At 47.1% G+C, this 15,300-nt stretch overlaps 1 protein-coding gene across 1 annotated transcript; it reads right to left on the bottom strand.

The window, feature by feature from the left end:
* Window positions 1–6,308: 6,308 nt before the first annotated feature.
* Window positions 6,309–8,368, bottom strand: LOC147111588 (syncytin-2-like). Its single transcript, XM_085998279.1, is given in 4 exon segments — window positions 6,309–6,431; window positions 7,662–7,850; window positions 7,852–8,155; window positions 8,157–8,368. Coding segments are annotated over 4 exon segments (732 nt in total). The 5' UTR covers window positions 8,273–8,368.
* Between the last annotated feature and the right edge of the window lie 6,932 nt (window positions 8,369–15,300).

Consider the following 15,300-nt stretch of genomic DNA (forward strand, 5'->3'; position numbering starts at 1 on the left):
TGTTACTATAGACAGCCTGCATAGGAGTTTTAGTAATCAAGAGCTACCGGAGATCATAGTAAGTGACAATGCCACGTGTTTTGTGAGTACAGAAACAAAAGATTTCATGAGAAACAATGGCATAGTGCACGTGACCTCAGCTCCGTATCATCCGTCTTCAAATGGACTTGCGGAGAGAGCCATACAAACATTTAAGGAGATGATGAAAAAAAGTGCGGAAGGAAGTTTGGCAGCCAAGGTGTCATGAGTTCTGTTCAGCTACAGAATAACACCTCAATCTACCACAGGACTCTCTCCTGCTGAGCTGTTGTTAGGACGTCGACTACGCTCCACTCTTGACCTGGTTCACCCAGATCTAAAAAGGAAGGTGGAAAACCGACAAATCAAACAAAAGGAGAACCATGACAGAAGGACAAAGAGCTGCAGTTTTGGAGAAGGACATGTGGTCCTTACTAGGAATTTCAGTTATGGTCCAAAATGGATTCCTGGTGTTATAGACTCAATGACCAGTCCAGTATCATATACGGTCATGGTGGGAACTGGTCAGGTAGTACGCAGACATGTAGATCAGATACTGCCCAGACAAGGGGAAATCGAACTGGAGGTTCCAGAGGAGATGTCGGAGGACAAGTTGGCACCCAGTTGTCCAAATGCATCGGTGGTACCACCACCACGAACAGAGCCAGTTCCACCTGGACCCCTTCGTAAAGAGGAAACCATCGTAGCAGAGTCAGATACTCTGAGTACTGCTCAGGAGCAGCAGGTGGCTCGACCACAACCAAGCAGGGACTTGACTGTAAGACATTCACCAAGGACTCACAAGCCACCAGAGAGATTGATAACGACCTGCTAGTTTCATTCAGTATGGACTATCGTTAAAGGAGTTTCCTCATGGGACTGTTTAAGAATGTTGTTAAGAAATTAATGTTCAACTTAAGAGGGGAGGGATATAGTAATCTGGGATGTAATGTTTAAGTTATCTACCAGATGGAGCCAAATATTAAGGGTTCCCATTCACCAGTTTTTAAGGTAATGGGTCATTTAGTCAATGTCCTGGTACACCAGTTTATACGGTAATGTGGCATTGCATTATGGGTATGACTCAGATGTTCTTCCTCCATCTTGCCATCATGCAGTAAGAATTGGATGCTTTGCCTGCAGCCTGTAAGAGATGTTTCTCTGTTACACCGGGTAAATAAACAGTTGGGTTTTGTTCCTAATATCTCGCTTCTCTCAGTTTTGGACCTTACCACTCGGATATCACACTCCTCTTCTGCTTCCTCCTCTTCTGTGTCTTCCTTGTCCCTCTGCAAGCGGAAGCTGTAAATGTGAAATGACAGCATAAAATGCTGGAAATACTCAGTTGGTCAGGAAGCATCTCGACCTGAGATGTCAACTCTGTTTTTCTCTCCACGGATGTTGCATGACCAAATGAGCATTCACAGCATGTCCTGTCTTCTCAAAGGCCTTCATTTACCATCCGAACCCATGCAAGCATCCAGCAGCACTCCCTACATACTTAAAAAACTTTTCACATTTATTGCAGCAGACCACCACTTCAATAAAATCAAAAAAAACAAGTCCAAAATTCAAACTTACCTAATGATGTATGTGTCCCTTTAAGAGGGTAGACATCACTACTGTCAGCCTGCTTGCATGCCAGGTTAACCTGGTGTGCTTAGGACCCAGCACTAGGGTTGAAGTTTGCGTTGGTGATGTTAAGTCAGCATTGCATGCCGGTTGACATCACCACGCTGCCATTTTTTCTTTCAGGGCACTACCAGTTACCGGCAGCACAAAGGGGGAGACGAATATGGCGGCCGCTACGGAACCCGCCACCAGCTGGCGAAAGGCTGCCATTTTATCACCACTTCATGGCACTACGGAGTGGCGGTAAGTACATGAATTTCTAGCCCTAGCCTATTATGATAGCTGAGGGTTTTTAAACTGGTATTAATCGAGTGGCCCTCCTCCAAATCTTTTCCAGGGCATCTATATCTCTCCTGGCACTGATCACTACAACATTCCCTCAGGTCATCTTCCAGCACAGCTACTGTTACTAACATCAACAACCAGAATGGGAGCACAGACTGAAAAGTACATGCATATTAGGGATGTAGACCATGTTTGGCACTCGTTCTATGAACACAACCAATTGATGTAAATCACTTTTGTTACTTTTGTCCACTGCATTACACATAGTTCTGATTAGGTTTAGAATAGGTTGAGATAATGAGAATGGGTGCAGGTGTGACAATAGGAGAATGGCTACTTGTTCTCTGGTGGGTAATTTATTATAATCTACAATTATTACACAAAAATCAATCTTTCTTTGAGGCTGTAGTTTGTTATAATGTGTCAGTCAGTACATGTGTCCTAGCATCAGCCAGATTAGTGTATGACAGTTCTTACTTTGGCATAGGAAATAACTAAATGGCAATCGGAATGTCTCTACACTGCCATTTTTCCTGGTCCTCCTCAATAAGGGCAATGTGTGACATAATGGGAGCAGATCTGATCCTCCTGGTCTTGCCACTTTACATACCCAATTTGTCCTGCTCTCTACATAATTGCTCACCAACTTCAGCATGGCCACAATTAATTCGATCGGCCCACACAGTGAAGGCTTTAATTGCTAGTTTCAATTTACCAGCAGAAAATCATTATCATTGTTTTAAACCTGTTTGGAAAAATGTCAAGCATCAACACCTTGCACAAGAAACTTTGTGTCAAGCGTTAAATATTTTCCATATGGTTTCTTGACATTAAATTACTGACAGCGGAAAATAGCCCCTTTTGTCATTTGGAGATTGTGAAGGTTAGTTCATAAATTAAACATTAATTATATTCAGCAGACACTTTGGCATTATTCTATTTATATTATAAAACTAAGGAGTGTTTTCTCTTGATTTTTTTTTAAAGATACTTTTTATTACCAGGAAGTTTACCATGTGCAGATCATGGAACAGTTTTTGGCTAGTTACTCTGATGGGACTGCAGTCAGGACCGTCGCTGGCAATTGAGTCACTTGATTTTTCATTGTGCTGAAAAACGCTACGAGAAACAATAAGAATAAAACCGGACGGACCACCCGGCATCGACCTCGGCACCGCTACGGACACGTCAACGGCACACCCAGCACAGTCGACTCTGCAAAGTCCTCACCAACATCTAGGGACTTGTGGCAAAATTGGGAGAGCTGCCCCACAGACTAGACAAGCAACAGCCTGACATAGTCATACTCACAGAATCACACCTTTAAGCCAATGACCCAAACTCCTCCATCACCATCCCTGGGTATGTCCTGTCCCACCGGCAGGACAGACCCACCAGGGGTGGCGGCACAGTGGTATACAGTCGGGAAGGAGTGGTCCTGGGAGTCCTCAACATTGACTCCAGACCCCATGAAGCCTCATGGCTTCAGATCAAACATGGGCAAGGAAAGCTCCTGTTGCTTAGCACCTACCGCCCTCCCTCAGCTGAAGAATCAGTACTCCTCCATGTTGAACACCACTTGGAAGAAGCACTGAGAGTAGCAAGGGAACAGAATGTACTCTGGGTGGGGGACTTCAATGTCCATCACTAAGAGTGGCTCGGTAGCACCACTACTGACCAAGCTGGCCAAGTCCTGAAGGATATAGCTGCAAGTCTGGGCCTGCGACAGGTGGTGAGAGAACCAACACAAGAGAAAAGCATACTTGACCTCATCCTCACCAATCTACCTGTCGCAAATGCATCTGTCCATGACAGTATTGGCAGCAGTGACCACCGCACAGTCATTGTGGAGGCAAAGTCCCGTCTTCACACTGAGGGCACTCTCCATCGTGTTGTGTGGCACTACCACTGCGCTAAATGGGATAAACTCAGAACAGATCTAACAGTTCAAAACTGGGCATCCATGAGGCGCTGTGGGCCATCAGCAGCAGCAGAATTTTATTACACCACAATGTGTAACCTCATGGCCCGGCATATCCCTCACTCTACCATTACCATCAAGCCAGGGGACCAACCCTGGTTCAATAAGGAGTGTAGAAGAGCATGCCAGGAGCAGCACCAGGCGTACCTAAAAATGCGGTGCCAACCTGGGGAGGCTGCAACACAGGACTACATGCATGCTAAAATGTGGAAGCAGCATGCTATAGACAACGAAGCGATCCCACAATCAATGGATCAGATCAAAGCTCTGCAGTCCTGCCACATCCAGTCGGGAATGGTGGTGGACCATTAAACAACTAACTGGAGGAGGACTCTCCATGAATATTGCCATCCTCAATGATGGTGGAGCCCAGCACGTGAATGCAAAAGACAAGGCTGAAGCGCTTGCAACCATCTTCAGCAAGAAGTGCCGAGTGGATGATCCATATCGGCCTCCTCCTGAAGTCCCCACCAGCACAGAAGCCAGTCTTCAGCCAATTCAATTCACTCCGCGTGATATCAAGAAACGGCTGAGCGCACTGGATACAGGCGGTGGGCACCGACAACATCTCGGCTATCGTGCTGAAGACTTGTGCTCCAGAACTAGCAGCGCCTCTAGCCAAGCTGTTCCAGTGCAGCTATAACACTGGCATCTATCCAACAATGTAGAAAACTGCCCAGGTGTGTCCTGTCCACAAAAAGCAGGGCAAATCCAATCTGGCCAATTACCGCCCCATCAGTCTACTCTCAATCATCAGTAAAGTGATGGAAGGTGTCATCAACAGTGCTATCAAGCAGCACTTACTCACCAATAACCTGCTCACTGATGCCCAGTTTGGGTTCCGCCAGGACCACTCAGCTCCAGACCTCATTACAGACCTTGGTCCAAACATGGACAAAAGAGCTGAATTCCAGAGGTGAGGTGAGAGTGACTGCCCTTGACAACAAGGCAGCATTTGACCAAGTGTGGCATCAAGGAGCCATAGTAAAACTGAAGTCAATGGGAATCGGGGGGAAAACTCTCCACTCGCTCGAGTCATACCTAGCACAAAGGAAGATGGTTGTGGCAGTTGGAGGTCAATCATCACAGCCCCAGAACATTGCTGCTGGAGTTCCTCAGGACAGTGTCATAGGCCCAACCATCTTCAGCTGCTTCATCAATGACCTTCCATCCATCATAAGGTCAGAAGTGGGGATGTTTGTTGATGACTGTACAGTGTCAGCAACATTCACTACTCCTCAGATAATGAAGCAGTCCATGCCCGCGTACAGCAAGACCTGGACGACATTCAGGCTTGGGTTGATAAGTGGCAGGTAACATTCATACCACACAAGTGCCAGGCAATGGCTATCTCCAATAAGCGAGCATCTAACCACCGCCTCTTGACATTCAATGGTATTACCATCGCCAAATCCCCCACCATCAATATCCTGAGGGTCACCATTGACCAGAAACTTAACTGGACCAGCCACATAAATACTGTGGCAACAAGAGCAGGTCAGAGGCTGGGTATTCTGTGGCAAGTGCCTTACCTCCTGACTCCCCAAAGCCTTTCCACCATCTACAAGGCACAAGTCAGGAGTGTGATGGAATACTCTCCACTTGCTTGGATGAATGCAGCTCCAACAACACCCAAGATGCTCGACACCATCCAAGACAAAGCAGCCCGCTTGATTGGCACCCCATCCACCACCTTAAACATTGACTCCCTCCACCACTGGCGTACCATGGCTGCAGTGTGTACCATCTACAAGATGCACTGCAGCAACTTGCCAAGGCTTCTTCAGCAGCACCTCCCAAACCCGCGACCTCTACCACCTAGAAGGACAAGGGCAGCAGGTGCATCGAACACCACCACCTGCAAGTTCCCCTCCAAGTCACACACCATCCTGACTTAGAAGTATATTCTGTTCCTTCATCGTTGCTGGTTCAAAATCATGGAACTCCCTCCCTAACAGCACTGTGGTCATTACCTTCACCACACGGACTGCAGCAGTTCAAGAAGGCGGCTCACCACCAACTTCTCAAGGGCAACTAGGGATAGGCAATAAATGCTGGCCTTGCCAGTGGTGCGCACGTCCCATGAATGAATAAAGAAAACCACAGTGAACAAGGAGCAGTTGCTGTGAGAAATCTCGGAGCGCAGCGGCTACTAAGGGGATTGAAGACTCAAGAGACAAGCGATGCTAAATGGAGTGTAGGACAAAAGTTGTGCTGCCAATCATTATCCACAAGGTAGGTCTTTCTGTTGCCTGGAGACATTTATTTTCTTTTACTAAGTAACAATTTTACCTTTCTTTTTCTATATTATTAAAATGTTGTGAATGTTATGCTATGCTGTAATATCCTTCAACCAATCACATTGTAGAACCAAAAAACAGAACCAGCCTCCTCAAGCAGTCACACCTGATATCTTTAGCCGATCAAATCCCAAAACCACAGGCTTGAACAATAAGAGCAGCTGATTGCCGAGAAAAACAGAGCAAGGTGCCAACAGGATGACTTTTATCAAAGGCTATTGAAAAGAAAGAAAACTAAACTTCAAGACAAAATCATATAGAAAATCTGAAATAAAATGATCAGGCCCAAAGTCAAATATGTGCAAATGAGAATGTGAGTATCATCACAATGCAAAGTATGGGCTGAATTTCTTTCTGATAATGTGAAATGCAGTGTGTCAGTAAAAAAAAAAAATTCAGAAGAGAAAAAAATTACACAAACATGTCAATTAATTTAAAATAAAAATTTTAAAGGAGTTGTTAGAACCCGGTTTTCCTGGTTCTCGTCTTGAGTTCCGTAGTACGAAGAATGATTTCAGGCTCGAGGGTTTGGAGAGTTAAAACAACATTTTATTACTTCCAACTGTTCGCAGTGGTCGCACAGTATATTGAGGTCTTTTACAGTACATTCGTGTCCCGAGAGTCACACCGGGTTAGGCACGTGTTGCCAGCATTTACGTCCCTGGGAGGTGTCTGGCTCTCTTGATGATCCACACGTCTTCTGGCTAAGAGCGAATACCGGTAGGGAAGCCCCTTTTATACAGTGGGACAAGGGTCATTACATCACTTCCCTGGCAACAAGCGTTCTCCAATGGGGATCACTTAAGCCCTTTCAGTTTGGCCATGATCTGGTCTTCAGTCTGGCGGGCAAGTCCTGCCTTGTCTCACTGCTGCATATGCCTTCCTGAAGTACCGGATCGTGATTGGGCACCGCACAATAGCTAGTCAATCATCTTCTAGCTAGCAGTTAAGCCCTTTCAGTGACCTTTAATACTCGTTAACACTTGGCCGCAGGCTGGGGCAGGTGTCTCTCTTTTCTGCTAGCTTTGCACTTTGCAAAGCTGGGGCTGCTCTTTAATCTAATCTAGACTTTCCTTGTGCGAAGCCATTTTTGTAAGCCAATTCATCGTCCATTTTATTCACATTTCCACATTTCTCCCTTTGATTCTTTGTACAATCTCCAAGAATCATTATATACAAGGTATCCTCCTGATAGTGCACTTTTTCAAGACCATACCCCATGGCTCCGTTTTGTTTGTGTTCTGGCCATGAACACAACCAAAACGGTTTTAATTTTGAGTTTACAGATAACTGTGTAGGACCGAACAGGCTTCCTCTGGGGGTTTCCCCTCCTCTGCTGCGTCTACTTCTACCCTCATTCGGGAGAGGCGAGGGAGTATAGTAGCTCCTGCACGACTTATACAACATTTGATAATAGTTACAAAAATAATAATTCCCAAAATTACGCCACTTATAACAATCAAACCATACAGTAATTTCTGTCCCAATGTTTTCAGCCATGCAAACCATCCTTCACCCCCTCCGGCTTCAATGAAGTTGGACAGTTGATTTTTAATCTTGTCTATAGCGTCTTGGATATTTTGTTTCTCACTATTGACGTTTGTGATGCATTTGTCTCCTATAATCATACACACAACGTCCCTCTTGTGCCAAGAGGTAGTCCAAAGCATATCGGTTTTGCATGCTAAAAAGACGTAGGGTTGCCATTTCCTTATTTATGACGGTTAATGCTTTAATGGTGCTATTGCCCAGGAGGGTGATTCCGCACATTAGATAATTCCTATTCTTGGCTGCTATCACTCCTGCGCCCCCTCCCAATGATATGGCCGATAGAATACCCCACCCTACTGAGCTACCCAGTGTGGTCGGATCCCGCCAATCTGCACAGAACTCCTCGGAGACTGCCCGGAGTTTCCGTCTGGATGGTGTATTGGTGGGGCAGGGAACAGCTACGGGGGCGATTACTCCTATTGCGAAGAGAGAGGGGAGTTTTGGTGTCGCTGTTGTGTATGTTCCATTGAGGAGGAACGCAAATCCGTTCTTTGCTCGGTAACATTTGACCTCCCGGTTATCAACCTTCGCAAACTGTGTATAATAATAGTTAAGGGGGTCATTTGAGTTTCCCCCAGACCCGGACAGCTGGAATGTATCAAATGGGAAGGTCTATTTACCGGATGATGCATGGGTCCCATTACACTGACCACAAATGAATTGTCTTCCTGCTGTGACATTAAAGCACCTTTGTTCATCGCATGTACAGGTCAGCTGGCCCCTGTGTGCCTGGCAGTGGTGTCGGGCACATTGTTGTTGTATGCAGGTATTGTCCTGGGGGACAAGGGCATATACGCATCCCCATCCCTTACCCGTGAAACACAGGGGATAGCTACCCGACGTTGTGCAATTCTTACCCACGAGCCCTCGGCAAACGGGGTCTGTTGAGCTTATTAGCTGCACACATCGCCCTCGAATGCCCTGGCTATATCGGCCCGTCTGACCCTCGCATGTCTGTTTCGTTGTGTCGGCGGTATATAGTGGGAGGGGTTGCCAACCTGGTGTGGCTGCAAACAAGGATTCCACTGATGTGGCCAGAGGGTAGCATACACTCCGGTCTCCGTGTATCTGTAGGTGGGTCTGATAAAATAAGTTATTCTCTATACCTCCTACCCATGTTAGAAAAAGGGTAAAGGAGATGGCTAGCAATATGCTGATGGGAATCAAGGTACACAATAAGTCCAATTTATTCTTCTGTTGGGGCTCCTGTCATATCTCTTTTCATGTGTGTCGCGTGTATCCAAACTTTTTTCCTTGTACTTTCACGGCTGCTCCTGTGGTCAACAGGATGACATACGGACCTTCCCACTTGTCTTCCAGGGGGGCTGGCTTTATTTTCTTTACCCAAACTTGTAGTCCGGGGACTAAACTGTGTCCTCCCGGTGGGGGCTCTTGCCAAGCTGCGCTGACCTGTTGGGAAGCAAAACTGACAGCATCTGTTAGATCTTTACAATACTTTAGTACTGTATCACTTAGAAGATGAATGTCAGCCCTACGTAGATCTATTGTTCCGGGTAGCGACATTGGTCTACCGGTAACGACCTCATAGGGACTGAGTCCAGTGGTCCTATTCGGGGTGGCTCGAATACTACATAGGACGAGGGGTAGGGCCTGAGGCCATGGCACTCCTTCAGAGTGATACTTAGTGAGCCGTTGTTTAATTGTCCTGTTTGCTCTTTCCACTTGTCCCGATGATTGGGGGTGGTATGGGCAATGCAATGACCATTGTATTTGTAGTAGTCTACAATGTTCTTTAATTATTTCCCCCGTAAAATGTGTGCCTTGGTCTGAGTCAATACATAAGGGCACGCCCCATCTTGGAATGTAATCTTTACACAAGACTTTCGCAGTTGCAGCAGTGGTGGCGCTTCGAACTGGGGTGGCTTCGATCCATCGTGAAAAGCGATCGACCATCACCAATACATCTGTATAACCCTGACATTTTGGCAAGGAAATATAGTCGACCTGCAAATGTTGGAAGGGCCCTGTGGGAGCAAGTGCTTTTAACATTGGTACTTCAATTTTTTGTCCGGGATTTACTTTTTGGCATGTCACACATTGCTCCACTATTCTTTGGGCTTGAGTTCGAAACCCTTTTGCCCACCAGTTTCTCTGGAATCTGGCTGTCATTTGCTGTGCGGCTATGTGTCCACATGAGTGTATTTGTTGGGCCAAAAACGGCATCAGTTCCTTTGGGCATCCTACTGCTCCCGTTTTGAGATGTTGCCATGTGCCATCTTTATTGGGTTGCAACCCATTTTCTAACCATGTCCATTGTTCCTCCCTTGGGGTCTCTCTTTGCATTAGTAGGATGTCCCCTTGGTCGCTGTTTGTCGTGATATATCGCACCTGAGGTGTTGGGGGCGTAATGGTACAGGCGGCGTATTTTGCTGCTTCGTCTGCCCTAGCGTTGCCCCTAGCTTCAGGGGTATCTTCTTTGTTATGGCCCTTACATTTTAGTATGGCCACTTCTTCGGGTAACTGGATGGCATCCATTAATGCTGTTACCTCTCTTCCATTTTTTATGGGTGTACCTGCAGCTGTCAGAAAACCTCTTTGTTTCCATAGTTGTCCAAAGTCATGAGCGATGCCAAAGGCATATCTAGAATCGGTATATATATTGGCCGTCTTGTCTCGAGCATAGAAACAGGCTTGGGTGAGGGCGACTAGTTCTGCCTGTTGTGCTGAGGCCCCTCCTCCCATACTTCCTGCTCGTACTACTGCGAATTCTGTTGTAACCGCCCACCCTGCCAATCGGGTTCCTTTTTCCACAAAGGATGACCCATCCGTGTAAAGGACTATTTCGGGATTGTGTAAGGGTAGTTCCTGCGTCTCAGCCCTCTGCTGCATGGCGTCTAACAGGTTTACACAGTCGTGATCACTTTCTAGTTCTTCGGGGTTTGTCAGGGGCATCATGCTTGCTGGATTGCCCGGCCCGGATTTAGTAATGGTCAAATTATCTGTTTCCATAATCGTGGTCCATCAGGTCCATCGAGAGGCGGTCACTTGAGCTACCTTATCCATTCCTAACATAGCATGGACGGTGTGCGGGCATTGGACCACCAACTTTTGTGATAAAACTACCGGGGCTGTAACTTCTATTGCTAGGCAGGTTGCTTGCATAGCTCTCAGACAGTTACCCCATCCTTGGGCCACCAAATCCAACTGGGTACTATAGTATCCTACGGGCCTGTGTCTATCTCCGTGGGCCTGGGTTAGTACTGCTGTCATATACCCGTCCTTTTCGTGTACATAGAGGCGGAATGGCATCCGCGCATCGGGAATGGCTAAAGCCGGTGCGCTACATAGGGCGCGCTTCAGTTCTTCGAACGTCCGCATTTGCTCTGGGTTTAATGCGATCTGATCCCTGGAACCCGGATTGTCCTTTAGCAGTTTGGTCAAAGGCTGCGCTTTTTGGCTGTATGATTCTATCCAGAGGCGGCTGAAGTTACACAGGCCTAGAAATGATCTCAGGGCTTTTATGGTTCGTGGGCATGTGGCCATTTGAATTGCCTTTTTTCTATCCTCCGTCAGTCCCCTATTTCCCTTGGATATCTGTTGTCCTAGGTATGTGACTGTGGTTCTATTAATCTGTGCTTTATCCCACGTTGCTCTGTGTCCTGCCCGCTCTAGGTGCCCTAGGATTATCAGAAGGTCTTTTTGGTGTTGCTCTTTTGTCTTTGAGGCTATAAGGATGTCATCTACATATTGGATCACTGTAGATTCCAGAGGGGGCAGTGTTCATAGGTCCGTCTGTATTGCTCGGTGGTACACCGTAGGACTACTGTGGAAGCCCTGTGGCATCCTTGTCCAGGTGTACTGTTGTTGGTTTACCGTAAAGGCGAACCACGGCTGCACCTCTTTGGCTAAGGGTACGGCTCAAAAGCCATTGGCCATATCTATTACTGAGAAGATTTCGTCCTCAGATCCCAAGGAGTTAAAGATAACTGATGGGTCCGCCACCAATTGGGTCTTTTGTTCTATGCACTCGTTGGCCTTTCGATAATCAATGGTCAGTCGCCATTGTCCATTGGATTTTACCACTGGCCACACGGGACTGTTGGAGGCAGAGTGTGTCTTAATTAACACCCCTCGTTTTTCTAATTGTTCGATTATAGGCAAAATGCCGGCGATGGCGGCGGGGCTTATAGGGTACTGTTTTGTGGAAGGTGGCGGCTTCCCTGTGAACGTTATGGGGTCTATCCGTAGGGTTCCGCACTCATATTTATCTCGCGCCCAGATAGGATGGTCCTTCAGTCCCCACTCATCCTTACTATTCTCTTTCACAGCTCTTATCCTGCGGGGGCTGTTTTGGATCGTCCAGCCTATGTCTCCATTCCCAGTGAAGTGTAGGCTAAAGTCTAGCTTTGTCAATATGTCCAAGCCTATGATGGGGGCGGTGACGGGTCCAATCCATATATGTTCCCTTGTTTCATGGGGGCCGAAACACAAGGTCATTTTGTGGGTTCTATGTAAGATGATGTCTTCTCCACTGGCCCCTAAGGCTTTCTCAGTTTTCCCATCTAGCGGGCAGTCTTGGGCATATTGTATGGGGAAGACCGTCAATTCTGCTCCTGTGTCCAATAGGCAGTCTACTTTCAGTGGGGGTGAGTTATCTGTTTTTCCCACCAACAAAGTCATATAGAGGCCGTCCCTGGCTTGGGTGATTAAAGCTCTCAGTTGCCAAGGTACCTCTACCTTCGGGGGTTCGTTGGTGGGGTCTATTGGTTTTTTGCTTGCTGTCGGGCCATGCTATCGAAGGTTTCCCTTCCGGTGGAGTTTGAGTTCCGGTACATTTCTACCATCGCCATCTCTCCAGGGCTAAGGGTCGGTGGGGAGGGGGTAATTGTCTGGGTGTCATACAGGCCGGTGGCGCCCAGGGTCTGCCACGGATTTGTGCCGGGTTGATTATCTGGGACTGCCTGTCCTTGCCATTGTCCTCCCCCACCTCTTCCTCCGTTATTGCTTCTTCCTCTACCCCTGTTGCCCACTCGGCATGTTCTAGCCCAGTGTCCCTCTTTCCCACATTTGTAGCAAGTGCCTGGTTTCTTATCTGGGTTTCCCGAGGGGGGTGCAGAGCTTGCTCGCTCCGGGGGGTTTAGTTTCATGACTCGGAGATTGGCACAGTGTTCTCTATCCTGGGTTATGGCTTGTTGGGTCAGGTTCGCAAAAGAAACTGCGTTTGTTTTCCAGCTTGCCATTGTTAATTTTACCAATTTTGCCAGGTCAGGTCTCAAACCATTCATAAATGCGTTTTTCAATGGTTGATGGGTGCAGGCATCCACCTCTGCTTCGGTATTCTGTCCCATGCCAGAGTACTGTACCCACTGGTTAGCGAAACGAACGGCGAAGTCATTGGGGTCTTCTTTTTCTTTTTGGACACAGGAGGCTATTTTGGACCAGTCTGGATTGGTCGGGCCCCTTTCCTGTAGCCAATTTCTAATGGCCGTCCACCCTTCTGTCCTATCGGCTTCTGATTCTATCATAGTTAGGTCAGGGGGGACTATTAGGACTGGTGGAGCTGGAGGTGGTATGGCAGGAAGTGCGGCTCCGGCAGCTGGAGGTGGGTTGGCTGCTTGATGTGCCGCTAATGCCGCTTGGTGTGCTTGTCTGGCTGCGTTAAGTAGGGCGTTTGCTCGTCTGGTGACGGCCATATTTACTATTGTCGTCAGGGTGGCCGACTCTCTTGCGCTAACTACTACTGCTATAACCTGGCATCCATCAAATGGGTGCAGGTTATAGATTGTTCTTTTTCGTTCCAAGAACTGCCAGGCTTTTACTCTGCTTTTCTTTGGGTGCGGCATATCAGTTGCCCATTGATCTATATCTTTTGGGTTGGCCGGGTAATAGGTATAAATTCGGAGATTTCGGCCGCCTACTTCATGTTTTTGTAACCTGATGGGGGCAAGGCGTGGGGGTGGTTTCTCGGTTATATCTTCTTCGTCTGATGAGTCCGTAAGAGGAGTATTTATTTTAGCAATATGGGCTTCGTTTGATCGGGGTTGGGGCGTGGGCTGTTCACATGCCGGAGGGGCTGTAGGGGGGGCTGCAGGATAGGTAGGGTACAAGGGCGTCGGGGTAATCGTCACCACTTTTGGGCTTTTCCTGTGTGCCTCCCTTTCCTTCTTGATTTTTGCCTTCCACTTTTCTGCTCTTTCGTTTGCTTTTTCAAGTCATTTTTGGTGTTTCTCTAACTCGGTTCTGTATTTTGTTATTTGTTCATGGAGAGCTGTTTTTTGTTCTTTTTCTTTGGCCTCTGCCGCCTTCCGAGTTATTTCTCCTCTCTGCCTACACTGTTTCAAGGTGGCCAATACCCAGCCCGTTTTTCTTTTCCCTCCTTTCATACAGGTGGTCTTGCCCCATGCTCTTTTTATATCATCAAGGGACCATTGTCCTTTTGAGGCACCAAATTTTTGTTCGATATTTTATTCATGTTGTGGGACATCGAATGTACTTTCTATATACTGTTTAAGTTGGATTACTATTTCTTCTAACTTGGTTTCGGGAGGGGCGTTGCCTCCTTTTTCCGTCACTGGTTTTTTACTTGGTTCTGTCATGTTGCCACAGGTCGTAGACTTAACGAATAAGTTTATCGATAGATCAGAGTCCCAGACTCTGTCGCATGCTAGCAATGGGACACTGTGCTCCGTTAACCGCCAGCCAGAGGGTACGCTACCCGGTTGGTTCGTTCAATAAAGATCGCAGAGACAGGGTGCAAAAAGGGCACAATAAATTATAGTGCTTAACTTTTTCCCCTTTCTTGATGTCTTGCGATCCTGCCGACTACGCCAAGTTGTTAGAACCGGGTTTTCCTGGTCCTCGTCTTGAGTTCCGTAGTACGAAGAATGATTTCAGGCTCGAGGGTTCAGAGAGTTAAAACAACATTTTATTACTTCCAACTGTTCGCAGTGGTCACACAGTATATTGAGGTCTTTTACAGTACATTCGTGTCCCGAGAGTCACACCGGGTTAGGCACGTGTTGCCAGCATTTACGTCCCCGGGAGGTGTCTGACTCTCTTGATGATCCACACGTCTTCTGGCTAAGAGCGAATACCGGTAGGGAAGCCCCTTTTATACAGTGGGACAAGGGTCATTACATCACTTCCCTGGCAACAAGCGTTCTCCAATGGGGATCACTTAAGCCCTTTCAGTTTGGCCATGGTCTGGTCTTCAGTCTGGCGGGCAAGTCCTGACTTGTCTCACTGCTGCATATGCCTTCCTGAAGTACCGGATCGTGATTGGGCACCGCACAATAGCTAGTCAATCATCTTCTAGCTAGCAGTTAAGCCCTTTCAGTGACCTTTATTGCTCGTTAACACTTGGCCGCAGGCTGGGGCAGGTGTCTCTCTTTTCTGCTAGCTTTGCACTTTGCAAAGCTGGGGCTGCTCTTTAATCTAATCTAGACTTTCCTTGTGCGAAGCCATTTTTGTAAGCCAATTCATTGTCCATTTTATTCACATTTCCACAGTGCTAATACGGTGAACAGTATTTGGTTGTATCATACAACTACTATCGCACCACATCCCATTCAC

Source organism: Somniosus microcephalus, chromosome 10, assembly GCF_052327205.1.
Source record: "Somniosus microcephalus isolate GS21.2 chromosome 10, FLI_Smic_1.0, whole genome shotgun sequence".
In the NCBI taxonomy this organism is placed as follows: domain Eukaryota; kingdom Metazoa; phylum Chordata; class Chondrichthyes; order Squaliformes; family Somniosidae; genus Somniosus; species Somniosus microcephalus.